This window comes from Gopherus flavomarginatus, chromosome 4 (genome assembly GCF_025201925.1).
Source record: "Gopherus flavomarginatus isolate rGopFla2 chromosome 4, rGopFla2.mat.asm, whole genome shotgun sequence".
Classification (NCBI taxonomy): domain Eukaryota; kingdom Metazoa; phylum Chordata; order Testudines; family Testudinidae; genus Gopherus; species Gopherus flavomarginatus.
The window spans coordinates 126,529,969-126,550,258 of NC_066620.1; the positions used below are offsets into that span (position 1 = coordinate 126,529,969).

General features: G+C 40.9%; 1 protein-coding gene across 1 annotated transcript; it reads right to left on the reverse strand.

The window, feature by feature from the left end:
• Nucleotides 1-6,158: 6,158 nt before the first annotated feature.
• On the reverse strand, nucleotides 6,159-18,731 carry LOC127050081 (nephrocan-like). The gene is made up of 3 exons (XM_050951613.1): nucleotides 18,543-18,731; nucleotides 12,913-13,814; nucleotides 6,159-6,606 (listed from the first exon to the last, which is right to left on the reverse strand). Exons 1-3 carry the CDS (start codon nucleotides 18,729-18,731, stop codon nucleotides 6,159-6,161), a joined length of 1,539 nt encoding a protein of 512 aa, XP_050807570.1.
• Nucleotides 18,732-20,290: the final 1,559 nt, after the last annotated feature.

The following is a 20,290-nucleotide window of genomic DNA, read 5'->3' on the forward strand; positions in this document are numbered from 1 at the left end:
GAAGTGTATTAAAAAAACGAGTCATGGAATAAGTAATAAGCTGGGAAGAGCATTTAAAATGATTTTTAAACAAGTAATTTTATGGCCCCTTCTAGTGTGGTATTTTTAAATTGTAGGAAATTGAACATAGTAAAACAAGTGGACAACAAAACTTTAATATTTATATGTATTTCATCTTTAAAATGTGTTGCAATATTAGTAATTAATCTTATAACAGCCATGTAAATAGGTTAGTATCCTCACTTTACAGAGGAAAAACTGAGGCAGAGTAATTTCTTCCAAGACCATTGAGTCAGTGTTAGAGGTGGGATTATTAGAACTCAGAAGCTTCTCATTCTCAGGCTTGTGTTCAGTGAGGCCCTGATGCACAAAGGTACTTGGGTGCCTAAACAGGGCCGGCTCTAGCAATTTCGCCGCCCCAAGCATGGCAGCATGCCGCGGGGGGCGCTCTGCCGCTCGCTGGTCCCGCGGCTCCGGTGGAACTCCTGCAGGCATGCCTGCGGATGCTCCACCGGAGCAGCGGGACCAGCGGACCCTCCGCAGGCACACCTGCGGGAGATCCACCGGAGCAGCCTGCCGCCCTCCCGGCAACCGGCAGAGCGCCCCCCGTGGCGTGCCGCCCCAAGCATGCGCTTGGCATGCTGTGGCCTGGAGCCGGCCCTGTGCCTAACCCTGGTTTTAGGCACCACTGCAATCCACAAAACTCCCGCTCAACTGCTGCCTAACTCTGTACATGTCTAAACTCACTCTGTGTCTATTTTCAGGATAAAAGTTCTGTTGATGCCTAAATTCCTGCCTCTGGGCATATGCACTGCTGCGTCACTCAAGGCACCACCTGGACGCTTCTCTCCCAAATAAGCATGTAAGAATGATCCTCAAACCCAAAGAAGATAGGCAGAGGAGCGTCTGTCTTGCATGTGGGGCTTGATCCAGTAGGCATGCTCAGAAACTGTGTACCAGATCAGATCTGATTCAAAATTTGGTTTGTGGGGCTAGCAGCACCCACCTTATAACTTTGAGGCTAGATTCAATTCCCATCTCTTCCTCAGGGGGAGAAAAGATTTGAATAGCAGTCTCTGGAGAGAGCTTCAGTGGAACAGTTTCAACAGGAGACTAAGGGCTTGGCTACACTGGCGCTTTACAGCGCTGAAACTTTCTCGCTCAGGGGTGTGAAAAAAACACCCCCGAGTGCTGCAAGATACAGCACTGCAAAGCGCCAGTGTAAACAGTGCCGCAGCTCTGGGAGCGCGGCTCCCAGCGCTGCAAGCTAAACCTCATGAGGATGTGGAATATGTGCAGCGCTGGGAGAGTTCTCTCCCAGCGCTGGCGCTGCGACCACACTCACACTTCAAAGCGCTGCTGCGGCGCTTTGAAGTTCCGAGTGTAGCCGTACCCTAAGGCTGACAGATTCCCCCATCAGAATACCTGATAGCTCAGTTGTTTGAGCACTTCCTGTTCACATTCTTTTTCCTCATCATGCAGACAGCAGTAAAAGTGAACTTGGGTCTCCCACAGCCTAGCTAAGTGTGCTAACCACTTGGATAAAATTTATACAGTGGGCTGCTCCTCTTCCTCCTGTAGCTGTTTTGAGTGAGGCAGACATCTAACTCTAGGGTTACCATACTTCCGGATTATCCCGGACATGTCCGGATTTTTGGGTTTTAAATAACCATCCAGGAAGACTTTGTAAAAATCTAAAAAGATCTGGGATTTCACTCCCAATGCAGAGTGTGGCGTGGCTGACAGAGCGGCCGGGCTGGATTGAGCCACTTGCATCAGGGGCTCCAGCAGCCAGAGCCCCTCCCCTGCCCCCCCCCCCAGCCTCAGCGTGCCCCGCTGCCGGAGCACTCTGGTGGGGTGGGGCTGTGTGCTTCTCGGCCCCCTTGCAGGGTGTCTTTTTTTTTGAAAGTTCAAATATGGTAACCCTATGTAACTCATTCTCACAAGAAACAGCTTAGGCATCTAAGCCCCCAAGAGAGGAGTTCTTGATGGTAGATCGCTAACACAGATAAGCTCCTATTTCTATGAGAGGTGGCAGGGGGCTTAGATACCACCAGCCCTCCACGCCCCACCCCCTTCGTTGTTGCCATCTCCTATTCAGGACTGGCGCTAGGGGTTTTAGCGCCCTAGGCGCATGTCAATTTCGCTGCCCTGCGCGCTGCTCCTGCCGCTCCGGTGGAGCTGCCGCAGTTGTGCCTGCGGGACGTCCACCGGAGCCGCGCGAGCAGCCGACCGTCCGCAGGCACGACTGTGGCAGCTCCACCAGAGCCGCAGGAGAAGCCAACCATCCGCAGCCACAACTGCGGCAGCTCCACCGGAGCCGCCTGCCGCCCCCTCCGGCAAAACGCCACCCACCAATAATCCTGGCGCCCTAGGCAATTGCCTAGGCCGCCTAAATGAAAGCGCTGGCCCTGCTCCTATTGACTAGCTTAGGCAGGAAGTTGCCCTTTTGTGGATCATGTTCTAAGGCACCTGTCTCTCTCCCTTCATTGTATAGGGAGCTTAAGCACCAACTCAGGCTTTATGGATCGCATTATAGTTCTCATGATTTTCTAGCCACTGAAAAGTCCGTTTGTTGATCCAGGCCAGATTCTGTACTTGGTTTTGCTGCATTCAGCCGCGGCTAAGTGAAGAATATCTCCTACCCAGAATCAGAGATCAGCCTAATTTTTCTGATCTAAAGGCAAAAGGTGCAACTGAATTCAGTACTCCGGCAATATATCCCAGTTTGTATGAATAATGTTTGTCAAATGAAATCCCTGTCTACTGGATTCCTACAACCTGTGCTTGTAAAAATCTGTAGACTGCCTGTAATATATCTTGTATCTCCCAAAAGAGAGAGCAAGCTCCATCAAGTTAGTCCTTTGCTGTGAAACTGATATCTTCTGATAGTAAGAAAGGCTGGGTGCCTGAGATAACACTAGGCGGGCACTTAAAATAAATTGTTAAAAGAATCATAGACTATTAGGGTTGGAAGGGACCTCAGGAGATCATCTAGTCCAACCCCCTGCTCCAAGCAGGACCAATCCCCAGATTTTTACCCCCGTTCCCTTAATGGCCCCCTCAGGGATTGAACTCACAACCCTGGGTTTAGTAGGCCAATGCTCAAACCCCTGAGCTATCCCTCCCCCCCATAATGAATCTATCATTATGAACAATGGGTGAAAATTAGTGTAACAAAAATGATTTTCTTATGCAGAAAAAAGTACTTTGGGATCTTTTTTTAATTAATACACAGTCCAATATAAGCAGATAAAAGTCACTAGCAACCACTAAAATTGTTTGCCTAAACATATTGCTGCCTTAAACATCTCTCTCTACCAAAAACATTTGTCTGATGTCTTGCTAAAAAAAAAAAGTTGAAAAACCCCAAATTCCTCATGTCACTGTATTTAATCTAGTGACCCATATAGCTCTAATTACAAATACTATTGATACTTTCATAGGTGACATAACCAAATAACTGAGGTCTGACACCTGAAAAAACAGACTTTATGAATGTGATTATTAAGTAACTGAATGGCACTAGAAAACAGTGGATAATTGAGACTGTTTGTTTTGGAAAGTAATTTGCTGCTATCACTGCTCAGTTTTCAGCTGAGATTTATGAACTGGCAGGAAAGCCCTTAGATTGTTGTTTGTAATTCACTGGTTTTTAGTGTTTGTGTATTTCTGTTCTGTTTGGTTTTCAAGTACTTTGGGAACTGTTCAGTAAGATCTGCACTAGTGTATATAGCAGAGCTGGTGTTTATATCATAAAGCCCTTTTGTCTCAAATATTCTGGGACGCTCCCACCCATGAAAGGCCTCTCACCTTAATATAATTGAAGTAGCAAAATATAATTTCTTCTTGATGCAGGAAAAAATCTATATTAATTCTGATGTTTGTATCTTCTGTTCCCCCCAAATAACAGATATATTTAAATAGTACACCCCATGTGAGAGAATATAACTTCTTCACCTACATGTTGAATTTAGCTATTAGAGGCCAAATAGAGGTGCAAACTGGTCAAATTTACATATCACAAGACCTAAAGAAAATGTAACAAGGTGTAAGATAAAGTGGGTAGAGGGCATTTCATCTTAGAATCTCATCAACATGTAACTTACATCACTTAGGGTATGTCTACATCTACAATTTTGCAGCGCTGGTTGTTACAGCTGTATTAGTACAGCTGTATAGGGCCAGCGCTGCAGAGTGGCCACACTTACAGCAACCAGCGCTGCAAGTGGTGTTAGATGTGGCCACACTGCAGCGCTGTTGGGCGGCTTCAAGGGGGGTTCGGGGAACGCGAGAGCAAACCGGGAAAGGAGACCAGCTTCCCCGCGGTTTGCTCTCGCGTTCCCCGAACCACCCTGCAAACCGCAGGGAAGGAGACCTGCTTGTTCGGGGAACGCGAGAGCAAACCGCGGCGAAGCTGGTCTCCTTTCCCGGTTTGCTCTCGCGTTCCCCGAACCACCCAGCTTCGCCGCGGTTTGCTCTCGCGTTCCCCGAACCACCCTGCAAACCGCAGGGAAGGAGACCTGCTTGCTCGGGGGTTCGGGGAACGCGAGAGCAAACCGGGGAAGGAGACCAGCTTCGCCGCGGTTTGCTCTCGCGTTCCCGGAACCACCCTGCAAACCGCAGGGAAGGAGACCTGCTTGCTCGGGGTTCGGGGAACGCGAGAGCAAGCCGGGGAAGGAGACCAGCTTGATTACCAGAGGCTTCCTCAGGTATGCTGGGATACCTGCTTATTCCACGGAGGTCAAGAAAAGCGCTGGTAAGTGTCTATACTTGATTACCAGCGCTGGATCACCAGCGCTGGATCCTCTACACCCGAGACAAAACGGGAGTACGGCCAGCGCTGCAAACAGGGAGTTGCAGCGCTGGTGGTGCCCTGCAGATGTGTACACCTCCTAAGTTGCAGCGCTGTAACTCCCTCACCAGCGCTGCAACTTTGTGATGTAGACAAGCCCTTATTAGGAATTTAGCCTTATGTTATTTAACCCAACACTTGCAATCTTCCTTATAAAAAAGGCCAATCTTTCTTTAAGAAATTTACATATTAATGACTCTGTGTCATCTTCTGTTAAATACTTGATATTTCAGCTCTCTCCTATTACTAAGTTTAAATAATTTGTTGTCACGTTTTCTTATTTTCCATTAGCAGACTGGATCTCTTACACTGGGTGACAGGATGTTTTCCTTTGCACCTTTTATTGCTGTACCTCTACAGACAGGAGTAATGCATAACCCTAAATACTTACATACAGCAACTTGTCCTGCATTGTCATCAAATGGTTGTTTGTCTGTTGCACACCAAAGTCTCCCAATAATTTTGTCTCTGTCAAACTTAGCCTAATTTCTGGTGGTGGCAGTTCCTGTTCCCTAAGAAAGGGGTAAGCAATGATCCTTTAAAGGGACACAGTCAGGTCACATTTGGTCCCAAACTTTTGGTTCATGGATACTAACCAAACTTAGAGCCAGTAAATAAATGTTACTGAACAATAAACAAGCTCCACTCACCTGTTCTCTTTGTTGTATTTGTTATAAAAATAGACAAGTGGATTAAACCTAGAGATGTGCCTCAACTAATTCATCTTTAGACTAAGTGGTTTAAGTCAATTAAAGGGGACAAATCTTGAAAATTTAATTTCTCAAGGGCAATACTATGTGAACAGTACTGAACAACCACCTATATCAGTCTGAGTACACATAGAAAACCTTCCAACTTCAGGCCCCTTGTTCTGGCAATTATAACACTGCCATCTTAAATGGGTTGGGTCTCAGATTCCCAGCTGCTGCATCTTGTGTGGTAGGTGTGGATTTTATTTACAGGACTTCCGTGGAACTATTTGCTTGCTTGTCTGAGCCCCATGCAGAGCTAGCAGACCCAGTTAATTGCCACTGTTTTGTTTGAAGGTGCCAAACTTTTCTAGCTGTTAATATTGGTACTCTTATTTTCTACACACATATAATATTAAACAAAAAGCAGTTTTTTAAAAAAGAGGCATCTTACAATTTTCAAAACACCTTACATCCCCACCTGCATCAAATCACTAAGTCTTGTAGTATAAAATAAAAGATGAAATGTCAATTGTAGCCGAGAAGGCTCTTTGTCTGCAAATATCATTGCTGAATTAAGAAAGATAGCTCTAAAGCTCATCATAGTTACATGATTAATCTATTTCATAATCATAATAATCATCATCCATGTTTACACCTTCACTGGAGAGGTAATCAGTCTTCATTTTTTTTCTGACCTCTTTGCCTCGTTCAATTGAAGAGAGGTGGTCTTCACACCGCTGCAGAATCTTTTTGGAAGACATCCAGCTTTCGCCTTGGCTTTCTGCTGGTGCTGCACACTGTCCTCCTCTGACATCTGTCCCTTTGGCCATCAGCGCTCTTCTGGTTCTCAGAAGGTCACAGGTGCAATTCCATGGGTTTCCATCCAAATACAGGTACTTGAGACGAGGCAGATTTTCCAGGACTTTGCGATCCAAGGCAGATATCTTGTTGTTCCGTAGATTTAAAACCTGGAGCTGTTTCAAGTCCTTTAGCTCTCGTTCTCCAACATCTTGTATGTCATTTCCTTTTAGATCCAACCTGGCTAGAGTATCTGGAAGTCTGGAAAAAACAAAACAAGATGAATATATTTATCTTACTGATTTTGCTGGTGTTGATTATGCAGGGAGGGAAGCTGAAGGTTAGTTGAAACGCACATAGATTATGGACCATCAGCCTTTGTTGTCCACCATTTAAAAATTAAGTAAATAATGTGACCCACTATGGAAGAGGTGTGGCCCTGGAACATTCTTATGCATAATTTGTGGCATTTGTCTGAATTTTTGCTTTGTGGTGATTTCTTATTTTAAACTGTGGGTCCACCACCTTTTTGCCTTTCAATTGTTTTCCCCGAAGTGTTACAGTTCTGATGTATACTGAATGCATTTAATTGAAATAAAGAGCAATTTTAGTCCTATTTGGGAAAAAAAGTATTTTATTCCAGCTGGGTTTTCAATAAAGTTAGAAGCAGATACATGATGTCCCATGTCATAGACATGCATAAGGCAAATTTATAGTAGTGCCAAACGTTAAATATCTAGAGAAGCCTAAGGACATGCTCCCCTAGCCCTTCTTTGGATGATTTTGGTTGAAAATTTGTACAATATATTGCATGGATTAGAAAATTGGGGTTGGGGGAAAAGGGAGTTAGCATCAGATTCAGAAACTGAGCACACCAGGTAGGAAGAACCCGAATGAAATTGCCCATGTATATGACAATATATTTTATTTAAAAAAAAAATAGAAATGCCCCTTACCTGTTTTGTTAAAAAACACTTGAGTAGCTGAACGAAATCTTATGGAGATCAGGTAGGTGAGGTAATATCTTTTATTGGACCAACTTCTCTTAATGGAAGGTCCTGCCATGAGGGCAGGGGACTGGACTCGATGACCTCTCGAGGTCCCTTCCAGTCCTAGAGTCTATGAGTCTAGAGTCTATAAGGTATACACTTTTGAGCAACACAGAGCTCTTTTCAGGTCTGGGGAAGAACACTTTTCTTGCTTCCCCAAACCTGAAGAAGAGCTCTGAGCAGCTGGCAAGCTTGTATGTTCCATCAACAGAAGTTGGTTCAATGAACAATATTACCTCATCTATCTTGTCTCTCTCATATCCTGGGACCAAGGTGGCTCCAACAGCACTGCAAACAACTGTGGATGAAATATGATTTACTTTTCACCATATGTGTTGCTTATTTACTTTTGTACTCAGTCACCTTGGACATGAAACTAGCCTGGTCAGTTTCATTTCTGTTTTTATACATATACATATATGATATGACTAAAGCTCTTATATTTCAAACGCTGTACTGTTCATTTTTATCTTCTATTTTTATCCGAATCTGTGGGTGAAAGCTGTTTAATAAAGAAGCAAGTTAATTTGGCATAGAAAACAATTTTAATTAAATCCTTTTGAAGTTAATCCAAAAGACAATTTACTATTCTGGTGCCCAATCTGCTGAGGTGAGGAGTGGCAATATGAGATTTAAAGGAAGTCTGTTACATATCATTTCCTTGGGAATTATAAAGAATTTTAACTGGAATGATTTATAATTGAGCAGTGACTCTCCACTAACACCAAATGTGATAGTATATTGTACTGCAGTGATCTGATATATCATTGAAAATAACTGAGGAGGTACCATTGGGATATTCAGATGTAGAAGTATTTATTTGCGAGAGGCTAAATATTATACCATGGTCCAAAGCTTGCTGTCATACTGATGCAAATCTCCCTGTGACATCTATGAGAATGTTACATGAATAAGGCTGTAAAATTTGGTCTTATGGTATTAAAAGACCCAGATGATAGAATAATGGATTATTCCATATGCTTTATACTGGTAAGACTTTGATCTTGCCTTTTGCTTGTGTGACCATGATAAAAATATTTGGGAAAAAACCATGGTTTATGCTGGTAGTTGATATGCATGGTGCTTTGACATGCAATAATGATAAGGTGGAGTGAAATCCTGGTTCCACTGTAACAATTGAGAGTTTTGCCATTGACTTCAGTGGGACCAGGATTTCACTCAAGGTCCCTGTCCCAAAGAGATTACAGTGTAAGGTGCTGATCCAGCATAGATTTAAGCACATGCTTGATTTAAGCATATAAATAGTCACACTGAAGTCAGGTTGAGGTTTTGTGGCCATATTGTTTGGTCTTAAGTAGTGTTTATTTTAAAAGAGTAACTATGTTCAAGTATCTAGCTGATCCTACTGCTATCAGAAGCTCCACACAGCATCAGAGGGCTGACTATGACAGCTATGCTGCAGCTGGAAGTGATAACTATCTAGTTCTAGCATTCCCTCCCCACTCTTGAGACTTGGTCAGGCAGAGGACAGAAACCCAGAGGCTGGCTCGATGAAAGTAACACTGCTCTCAAGCGACCCATTTCCGAAAAGCACTTGGACATGGATCTGCAAAGGGATGTAGGCATTGAAACACCTGGCTTTTAAATACCTATTAAATCACTAGAACAACATAGCAATCCACAAAAGCCTGAGTCAGGCACCTAGGCTCCCTATACAATGTGTGGGGAGACATAGTCTCCTAAGAATGGGATCCACCTAAGCAAGCAACTGGGAAATGCTTATGAGAGGGGTATGTCTGAAGCCCAACCTCTCTCACAGAGATAGGCACCTAAGTCTGATCTGCGGGAAGAGACCTATTTCTGCTTGCTCTTCAAAGCTGGGAACCTATCTCCTGGAGTCAGGTGGCTTAGATGAGAATGAGTTAGGTATCTGCCTCACTCAGCACAAAATAGCTATGGGGAAGTAAGAGAGGCACGGTACCTCCCTTATGATCTTTAGCCCGGTAGTTAGGATACTCACCTGGGATGTGGGAGACCCCCAATTCAAGTCCTGCTTGATAAGAAGGAATTTGAAAAGGATCTGCTACCTCTTGGGTAAATGTCTTAACCACTAGACTATGGAGTGAGTCTCACTATCTGGCCCAATTAATATTTAATTAAAATTGAATAGCTTCAATATGAGAGATGGAGGGAGACCCATATAAGACTATCCATCCCATGATCAAGAGGTTAGGACACTCACCTGAGAGGTGATTGATCTGTGTTCAAATCCTTTCTTCTCAGACAGCTGTGGGCTGTGAGCCAGGGTGCTCTCACATCTCAGGGAAGTATCCTACCCACTGGGCTAAAGGCAGCTGTTTGCTTTCCCTTTCTCCTATTATGCTATTTTGTGTGTAGTTAGCCCCCTGAGCACACCTGCGTGATCAGCCCTGCATGTGAGTTAAATAGAGGATGGCCTATCTTCTCCTGGTTTGTGGATCTCAGTGTGGCTTAGGTGGAAGATTGGCCCATAGACGCTTAGATTGAGGCAGCAGTACATGTGCCCAGTGGTAGAAACATAGGCTCTACTGAACTTTTACTATAAAATCTTTGTTGCCAAGCGAATTCAGGTGCCTATGGAGTTACCTGCTCAAGTGCCACCTATCTTATTATGGATTGTAGTGGCACCTAAAAATGGGAGTTCCGCACCTAAGTACCTGCGTGAAGCTGGGCCTTAAGCAATTGCTTAAATTTCATTCAGCACATGCTGCAGTATTGATTGGGGCTATGGCCAGCTCTCTGCATATTCAGACTTCCAGGATGACAGCTGCTGTCATCATATCACAGTACTATCAGTCTTATTTTCATTTTTTGTACATACACTCAGGTACCAAGTGAAGGGTGCACAAAATTAACCACATAAAATATACTTCTGCTCATCGTCCCCTTCTGTGATTTTAAAGTGCTTCCTTAGAATTTATGCCCACTGCAGAGTTAAAAATAAAAATCCCCAATATAGCTTTAAAAAGTTATATTGTTAAAAGATTAATAGAGAGCTCTTTCTTCTCCCTAAATTGTCTCTACTATATGTTGTAAAAATAAAATGGATTAGACATATTGAATGCGATTACATAACTAGAAAGCAATAAATGTTCCTATTAAGCTAGACTGAAATCAAACAAATTAACATACCACTAAATCACTAATTATAAAATTCGTACCAAGTACCTTCCAGAAAACTGATGCTAAAGATCTGCTGCAAGTGAAGTTTTATTACATTGTTTACTTTGCCCTGTCCATAAAATGAAATGTAGTAGTTTAGTGGTGTTAAAGAAACTGATATTACACAGTTACGTTGGTATGTTTTATAACATCGTATTGTACAGGTATTTAGAACATAGGAATTGCCATACTGGATCAGACCATGGTCATCTATCTCTGACAATGGCTAGTACCAGATGCTTCAGAACAATGTGTGAAAACCCCAAAGTGGGCAATTATGGAATATTCTGCCCACAAGGCAGTTCCTTCCTAAATTCTTCAATTAGAGGTTGGCTTATGCTTTTGAAGCATGGAGGTTTATAAACCTTTAGGAAGAGTATGTATATATGTGTGTGTGTGTGTGTGTGTGAAATTCTATTGTCAATATTGTTATCTATATAAATAGCCAATTCCTTTGTTTGAACCGTGCTACGCTTTTGGAATTTTATCTTCTAGCAGTGATAAGTTAAAGATGGGTTTGTAAAACATGTTTCCTTTTATCAGTTTTGAATTTGCTTCCTTTCAGCTTTTGCATTATAAGAGGGGGTAAAGATGAGCATCGCTGTACCTTCTCTATGCCATTCTTTTGTATATACTTAGCATTCCTCCCTTATTCCAGTTGCAGCCAGAGATTAGAAACAAATGTATTCAATGGAGGTCACAAATTTTTTCAAAACAGCTCTGTTGCTTTGCTTCAACTACCAACAAAGATGCCAGTTAGTGCCAATTACGACGATGGGCTTATGGTAAAGACATTTCTCTACTAGGAACAGGAAGGAAAAAAAAATCATTTCAGAGACCCACCCAATGGTTATCAGATGGTTATGTTCTCTTTCATTATTAACTGCTAGGTGACTCAAGATAATGACTGGACATTAAAGGCTCACAAGCAATCTAGCCAGAACCAATAGTATGAGCCAGACAGTTCTCTTAAAATTTTAAATAAATTAAATGCTAGCCTTTTCCATGCACAGAACAACTACTGATGGCAATAGGAATTTTCTGCAGACATCAGGGAAAAATAAGTTTCCATAAAGTTCACTGCATCTTTTACTGTCTGTTTAACCACATTCATGTGCACTAGCGGGACTGAATTTTGCTGTAAATAAAAATAAAATCTGTGTGAAGGTGCACTGGTGCAAAAGGGGCCAGATCTACACGGGGACTTAGGTGCCTAAGTCCCATTTTTTAGGCACCTAAGACCCATTTATTAGGTGCCATTGTGATCCACAAAATCTCTGCTCAGCTGCCACTTATCTCTGTAGGTACCTAACTCAGTGCCTATGTTTTCAGAGTCAGAGTTCCCTAATTGCATAAGTTTCACCCGCTGGGCACATGCACTGCTGACTCAGGCAGGCATTGGGACACCTAAACCCCAGAGCCATCTGCAAACCATAGGAAGATGGGCAGAGAAATTCCAATCAGGTGAGCATGTTCTGAGCATGCCTCATTCTACACAAAAAGGCCAGGGTGGAGAAGGAAGCCTCCCTCATAATATTTAGCCCAGTGGTTACTCACTTAGAATGTAGGAGACCCCTTGTTCAGGGACCGCCCCCCTGGGATTTGAACAGGTGTTTCCTACCACTTAGTTAAGTGCCCTAACAACTAGACTACAGAGTCATTCTGATACTGTCTTAATAAAAAGGGGAATGGCTTCAACATGAGAGATTGAGAGAGAGTTATAGCAGACTATCCCATAGTCCAGTGGCTAGGGCACTCACCTGAGAGGTGACATGTCCTTGTTCAACTACCTTCTTATCAGGCAGAGGGGAATTCAACAAGGATCTCCCACATCCAGGGTGAGTTACCCTGACTGCTGAACTAAAGGTTGTGAGGGGTCCACAGATCCCTGCCTAAATACCTTCATAGGACCCAAGCAACTATTAACTTCGATTTATTAAGTTTGCTGCAGATCTTTTAGTTGTTAGGGAGCAGAGTTTCTTTCTCACACCCACACACATCTATGGAGCATGTAGGGGGAGAGATTAAGCGAACATATGGATGTCCCAAAATCAATGAGAAATGCCATGGACTTCAGGGCAGTTAAGAAGAGTCCTAGAGGGGGTGAATGATGAGAGAGACCACCCACTGGGTCAGCCTTAACTCCAACAAAGAAGTCCCAGTAGCTTAGCAATGGCATGATAGAGCAGCCCCACATACTGATGGAGACCAAAAACTGAGAAGTGAGTGGAGGGGAGGCAGCACAGCTGCTGCTCCCCCAGCTTCGACAATTGCAGTCCCATTTCTGCCAGGTTAGGCAGCATACGGAGAGAGAGATGATGACCTTCATTTACCAGCTGTCTTCAAATTCACTTGCCTTAATGGAATAGAAATAAGCAGGTTTTGTTCCAGTGCTAGGTTAGATAGTTGTGCACATGCATGAAGTGCTCCAGCCTCAAACGTGCTGACAGTGTTGTTGTCAAGAAACAAATGCTTGAGGTCTCGTAGATCCTGGAAGCCCTGGGCTGTCACTCTCTGAATGAAGTTATTGCTACAGTCAAGTTTCTGTAGTCTGGCTGATAGTCTGAGTGGCATGGTTTGGAGGTGGTTCCTGGACAGCTCCAAGGTGGTTAAGTTAGGAAGAAGCTGGGCACCATCAACTGATGAGAGCTGATTTTCAGAGAGGAAAAGCTCAGACAGGTTTTCCAGGTGTTTCATGTCTCGAAATCTTATAATTTTGAGTTGGTTTCTCTCTAGTTTTAATGAAAGCAGGGACTTAGGCAGGTTAAGAGGGACCTTGGTCAGAAGATTGCCAGTTAATCTGAGAAACTGTAAATGTTGGAGTGGTGCAAAGAAGCTGCCTGAGAAAGAATGTAGTTTGTTATTCTCCATACTCAGATACTTCAGTTCGGGAAGCTTAAGTGGCCCAGACACAGATTCCATATTATTACCATCCAAAGTCAGACTCTGTAAACTGCAAAGGGAGGAAAGTGTGCTGAAAGAGACTGCCAAAATCAAGTTGTTTTGAATGTCAAGCACCCTTAATTTCTTTAAGCCTTCAAAATCTGACTCATGCAGAACACTAATTGAATTGTCACCAAGTTTTAATACTTCAAGACTGGATGGGAGGGAAGTGGGTATGCGCCTTAATTTATTCTTCCAGAGTTCCAGGATCTTCAAGGTGCTCAGAGCTTTGAAGGTTTTATCTTCTACCGATTCTGTTCCACTGCAAGACAGTATAAGCTCTTCCAGGCACGATATTCTACTGAAGTCAGAGATCTTAAAGAAAAAAGAAAAAAACAGAACAAATTAATGTGATAATATACTATCCAGTTTATGGAACCTCCTTACTAGCTTTTACTTTTCTATATGATCTAACTATTACTAATATTTATTCCTACAATATGGTTAATGATGAACAGCAGAGAAAACAACAGACAATAAATACAGATATTATTGCAGCCATGTACATTTCAATTGCTGTTTGTTTGCAGTTCTGGAATGCTACTTTATTATTTAGATCCAGTTTGTGGCTGGCTCTGCAGATGCACATGTATGGGGCAATGGGAGATAAATAGCATTCTGTGCACTCCTGCATAGGATAGCCCAGTGCATGTTCATGACTAGCATCTATATAAGCACAAGTCATTGTAATGAATGGGATGTTCCTCTCCCCCATTTGCTGGCCAGCAGAGCTCCCTGGTGCAGATAGAAGTGCATACTCCATCCTTTCATAGAGCAGTGATGCTGTCTGGAAACCAGAGGAGGAGATAGGATAAGTCTCATCACACACTTCCCTACCATGGGCTTTGGCTGTGAACCACAATCTAGCTCTCAATTTTATAAAACTTACGTTTTAAGATGGACCCAAAGCAAAACCCCAGATCCAAGCTCTCTGAACTTTAGGGCAGTTTAGATTTGAAAATGAACGTTCCAGCTCAGGCTTCTCTCTACTTCCACTGAATTTTCATAAGTCAGAAATAAACAGATGTTTATCAGTGGTAAATGAAGTTTAGATGTGGCTGTGAATTTCATAAGTAGGATAATGCTGATTGTTTTATCATTTTTCTTCTTTAGTGGAGATCTCTCACTTACAATGCTCTTTTTGTACGCTGAATTAACGAGACTTAAATTACTGTGGCAGTTCCCCTTAACATGTAGATATGAGAAGCAATTGAAAAAAAGAATCCAGGAATTCTCAGAGAACACTGATTTACTTAAGCAATGGTGCTGAGTAGCTTTAAAAGCTTGAGTAACACTATAATGCAACGTAAGAGGTTTGATTTTTAAGAATGAATTTAGGGGATTAACCAAAAAACCCTTCAGACTAAGAATTACATCCTGCCCTAGTGTACAAGGGGGAAGTATGAGGATAGTTGTTTCTCCTCACTCCACCCATGCACACAGCAGAGATCTCGTTATACTACTCAAGAGCACTAGGGAGAGATGTCTAGCTAATGCTACACATGCACACCACTTTTCCAAATGACTCACTAGCTAGAGTATCAGAGGGGTAGACCTGTTAGTCTGGATCTGTATGTAGGATGTAGTTTTACATGCGTCTGATGAAGTGGGTATTCACCCACGAAAGCTTATGCTCCAATACATCTGTTAGTCTTTAAGGAGCCACAGGACTCATTGTCACTAGCTAGAGGCACACTTTGCTTCTACTCAGAGGAACAGCAAAACATGCTTCACAGCACATCCCTGAGGGCTTCCCTGTCAAATCTTGTCTTGGCTAATAGGAATTGTTTGCAGAGGATGTACTGGATAGCAGCCGTACAGCTTCATTGTGCATCTTAAAGTAAAGCAGTTATCAGAAAAATGGCTGTAACCATGCACCATTTTACTCAATATATCTAATCCCTGTGTGTCCTTGAGTCATATTGGTTTACTTTACCTCCAAAATCCAAGTGTTACTTCTATTAAGAGCACAGAATGATACTTTATACAGCTACAGAAGGGTGAGCCAGATTTTATATCGCCTTTGCATTCTCATCAAAATTGTCAACTAGCTTCTAACTGCTTAGCCTCGAGCTTCCAACTGACTCTCTTGCAAAGCCATTCCTTGACCGTACAAATTTCATATGGAGTCATTGAAAAAGTATAAATATGGAACCTTTCCCATCAACCCCATTTTAATTCAGTGAGTATGTTACCACCACAAAATAGCCTGTTCCCTTAATTGAAAGGCGTACCACTGAAATAAATGGCATTACTCAGATGAGTAAGGACTACTTGTATGTTGTAAGGATTTATGGAAGCCCTTCATACTGAGATCAAACTAAATCTGAACTTTCATAAATTTGACATATCTGGTCCAAGTGAACTTTTTCCTGCTTTTGCTAAGTTGATTCCTTTAGATCTCTAAGAAGCTTAATTTTTATTTTATAAAGTGAGAGAGTTAAATAAATAAATACTTTTTATTTCTTTTCAGTGCACAGACATTCATTCTCTGATGAAGGATATTATGGTTCTTAATATGGATTATTATAATTTTCTTTTGCATCCATTTAGAATGCTTTGGTAGCATCATTCTCTGTTGTTCTATTCCTGACACTTACACGTGTATCCTTTTTTGCAGTCACCAAACAAATGAAAGTTAATAAGCCAAGACATATTTGAAATAATATCAGCTCCCTCTGCTACATGGTGCTTCTTATTGTTTAGCTGGGCAGTCTTTAATTGGAAGTGACACTGTCAACAAGTTTGGGGTCAAAAATTTAGATCTTGTGAAAAACAAGGATTTACAAAGCTTTAGATGAATAAAAACATTTGCATTATTACTTTTATGTCAGTGGAAGCAAATTCATCTTAAACTAGTCCAGGCAGTAATGGCTGAGAACAACATTATGCTAGTAGATGCAAACCATAAATTAATCTAATTAGAAATGGTCTAATACTTAAAATGAAAGCAACCAGTCTAGAGTCACTGTTCAAGCTGAGCAAAATGCAGAAGGTGAGCAAACAGCATAAATGATAATATGTAAATTCAATTTTTTTAAAAATTCTTTCAGTTTCAATAAAGTGAGAAAGACAAGGAATCAAAAAATAAGTTAGCTTTCTTTTAAAGCTGTCATAGGAAAAAAGCATTTATTTTAAATTTGGAAATTAAGACCCATATCTTGTAAAATTCAGATGCATATCTTGTAAACACTTAAATATGCACCAAATGGGATTACTCAGATATGTAACTTTACATATGTAAATTTAAGCACATGGGCATAAGTGCTTAGAGAATCAGGGCCTAAGTTTTATTTTAAACAAAGTTTGTCACATGGAAAGAAAAGTGAAATATACGTGCAATAGCTCAGAGTAATCTTAATTAAAGAGCCCGGATAATTACAGCCTGATAGAATAAAGATATTTATACCATATTCATTGCAAACTTAATAGTAAATGTAAGGCATTCTGATTGTTCACCTCAGGGAATTTATAAAATGACAAAATGCCTTATCAGATGGTTTCAGGTATAATTTTCTGGCATTTATTTCATTACACTGCAACATAGTTGGGTGGCTTACATGTTCACAGCAAGCATTTAAATGTCTCATAAAAAATACCTGTGTTCTTAAAAGGCATAGTCCAAGTCTGCTTTGCTACTATTAAGTGAATACTAGTTGACATAAATGAGCAATTAAACTGATAAAGAGCAATCAATTTTTCTTACTTGTCTTGAAATGTAAATACTATTTTTCTTTCCCATTATTTTGTTATATTTCTTAATAAAGAGCAAACAGACATGTCTGCAAAAGGAATTTATTAACTGGACTATATCACTACACCAAAAGTATACAGGTGAGCTTTGACTCTTCTAGATATTGGATCTATGACTGGGGAATTTGGGGATTAATAATGGCTGGGAAACAGCAAAAGTGAACTGTATGATATGGCTAAATTGCAATATTACTCTCAAAATAGAGATTATTTAACAGTCTGAACAACAGGAATCCCAGACATTGCTTCAAAGCAATTATTAGCCCAGTTTATTGAATCTTGAGAATAAAAGCAAAATATGAACCTCAATAAAAATTTCTCTCTTTTAAACAGACAGTTTCTTAGGAAATTATTCATATACAATTGGCACATATAGCATGTATAACACAGATGGTTTTATTTCCCTATTGTCTATCCACGTAAATTGGATTTATTACAGCAATATTTTTGCAGTGGGACTAAAAAGAAGTTACTCCAGAATGTGCCACATTAAAGCATCATGTGGTACTGACTTTTGTACAGATCTACCGGAAATCAGTGATGCCTAGTGAACCTCAGAATGAACTGAGTCACACTCTTTTAAACTCTTACTGCTTATGACCATCACAATAATAAGTAGGTAGCAACTTCATTTATAAATTGCTCTTGTTTAGTAAGATCACTTAGGGCCCAATTTTGCTTTTATTGACATCAAATGCAAAAGTCCGATTGACTTCAGAAGTGCAGGATCAGGTCCTGAGTAGTCAAACCCTCACTATGCAGTTTTTAATAGTAGATGTACTACTCACAGGAAAGTACTGCAGTTACATTCATCACAGAAACTTCTTTTATTTTGTTAAGCTACTTGACTTAGATAAAGAAGGAATTAATTGCATTTAATAGAATGCCATCACTTCTAAGTGAAGATATAAGGTAGCTCTTGAATCAATAGGAGTTTGACTGATTAAAAACTGATCAAGATTTGGCTCTCTTTTATTGATTATAAAATGTATATATGTAAGATCAACATCTTTAATCACTGGTTTATTAATCACATAAACAAATCAGTCAAGCAGTACAAACGGGGTCAGATACCATAGTTATGGAAACAACAACAACATAATAATAATAATTAGTAATAGTAAAGAATAGGCAAAACAAATACAGACTTGGCACAATTGTACCTAACCATTAGTCGCTAGAATAAATCTCTCACTGGGTTTGACTTTGAAGTCACCACCATGCAGAAACATAATGGATCATTTGATTTAAATTGAAAATGGAAGTTATTTAAACTGGGATTTATCCTACCTGGAGGTGTTTGATTTTGCTGTGGCTGATGTAAAGCTGCCTGGCGTTAGCAGGAATCTCTCTAGGTACTTGTAGAACCCGGTAGCATTGCACTGACTGTGTAGAGTCACAATTGCATCTTCTGGGGCAGGTGGTACTTAGACCATTGTAAAGAGGAAACAAAATGAGTAAAACATAAGACAAATGCATCTTCCAAAATAAGAACTCTGAAACCATCCCTGTTAATAACAACACAGTATGAATTTAGGCACCAGAAGTCCTTTTATACCATGAAATCTGATAAAAGGATATTATGACTGTGTGCTTTGTCTATGGGAGAAGGCAGCAAAAACAATACCTTAATTTGCCTGGGTTAAAGTGTTAGCAAGCATTACAAAGAGTGAGAGGCTTAAACAATGATAAGGGACCTTTATATTTGTAGGCCTGTGAAATTAGTGTTATTTATTGCCTGATGTCTAATCTGCAAACATCCATATTATCTGCAGTTTCCTAGTTTTGTTAAATGTGACACCATGGAATTAGTGGAAAAAAGATAAAGAGCTGTTTTATAGTGGGCTATAAAACCTCTGTATCTTCTGTGACCCTGTATTTAAAACATTAAAATAAACACTCCACCTAAAACAGATACTGAAGCCTTTTTTTCCTTCCTTCACATTACTTACATGAAAACAAGCAGCTTTAAAAAAAAAAAAAACAAATTAACTTTCTGAACTTTTTGATGCAGTTCAGTGATGCTGGATGGTACAAGTTCTTTTAAAGTTTGATGGAAATATTTTTTTTTAATTACATTTTGGTTTGTGTTAACTATAACGTGGAGAAGGTTGCCACAGAATTCCAAGTTTTGATACTCATTCTTTTTGGAATTGAAAATTTGTGAAACACTTGAAAGCTTTTACCACATTTCCAATGGTATAGGACCAAGAAAGTGTTCATAATTTAAGGCCCAGTTGTCTCATCCCAGGTGGATAGGAGCTAAAGAGGAAGACTCTAGGCTTCCTCTTATGGTGTTTTCTCCCCAGTTGTTCCATGTAGCTGCAGAACAAGCTGTGAGGACAATTCAATAACTTTTGGCTCTGGGATCCAGGAATTATGTTTTGAGTAGTACTGCATTTCTGCTTTGAGCTCTGTAGGGCTGTGGCCCATTCTCCCTCCACACAGATCTCTGGATCTTTAAAGTATCCCTAATGTTACCTGTGACGAGTGAGGTATGTGTTGCCTTCTTTCCACAGAGGAGGGGAAAATCCATGTCTGGGATTTCCCTTTGCATGTGGATCTTGAGAGGGAATGATCAAGTCAATGGCTTATTCCTTAATTTTCCTCCTGTAAATTTTTCTTGTCTACAGCAGAAAGCTCATCCTCATCTGTAACAGGGTCTTTGTTTTTCTCTTGTCTCAGCATTACCCACAAAAGGCTTAATAAACTATAAAATGAAAATGTTTGTGAGCGGTGATCCATTAATAGCTACAGAGACAAATCTGCAGAAAAAGTAGCACTCAAGCAGTGACAATGCAAATTTCCTCACCCTGCTCCAGCTGGTATGCCTCAACTCTGTTTTTGGAGGGACTGTGGGCCCAATCCTGCTCTCACTGAATTCTGTAGCAAAATTTCTCTTTACTTCAATGGAAGTAAGGACTAGAAGTCTCAGTCTCAATGGACAATTCAGTCCTTGACTTCTCTCCTAAAGCTGCCAAACAGCTATGTCAACTAGAATGGTTTAAAAATTTTGTGAAGAATTTCATTAATTTTTC

Bases quoted from the DNA above. Each gene is read 5' to 3' on its own strand.
- LOC127050081 (XM_050951613.1), bottom strand. From the start codon at position 18,731: ATGCATTTGTCTTATGTTTTACTCATTTTGTTTCCTCTTTACAATGGT. The intron at 13,815-18,542 runs GTAGGATAAATC...TTTTTCTTTAAG, and splicing joins GCAAAATCAAACACCTCCAG to ATCTCTGACTTCAGTAGAAT. The intron at 6,607-12,912 runs GCAAGTGAATTT...TGTTTTTTCCAG, and splicing joins CTTATTTCTATTCCATTAAG to ACTTCCAGATACTCTAGCCA.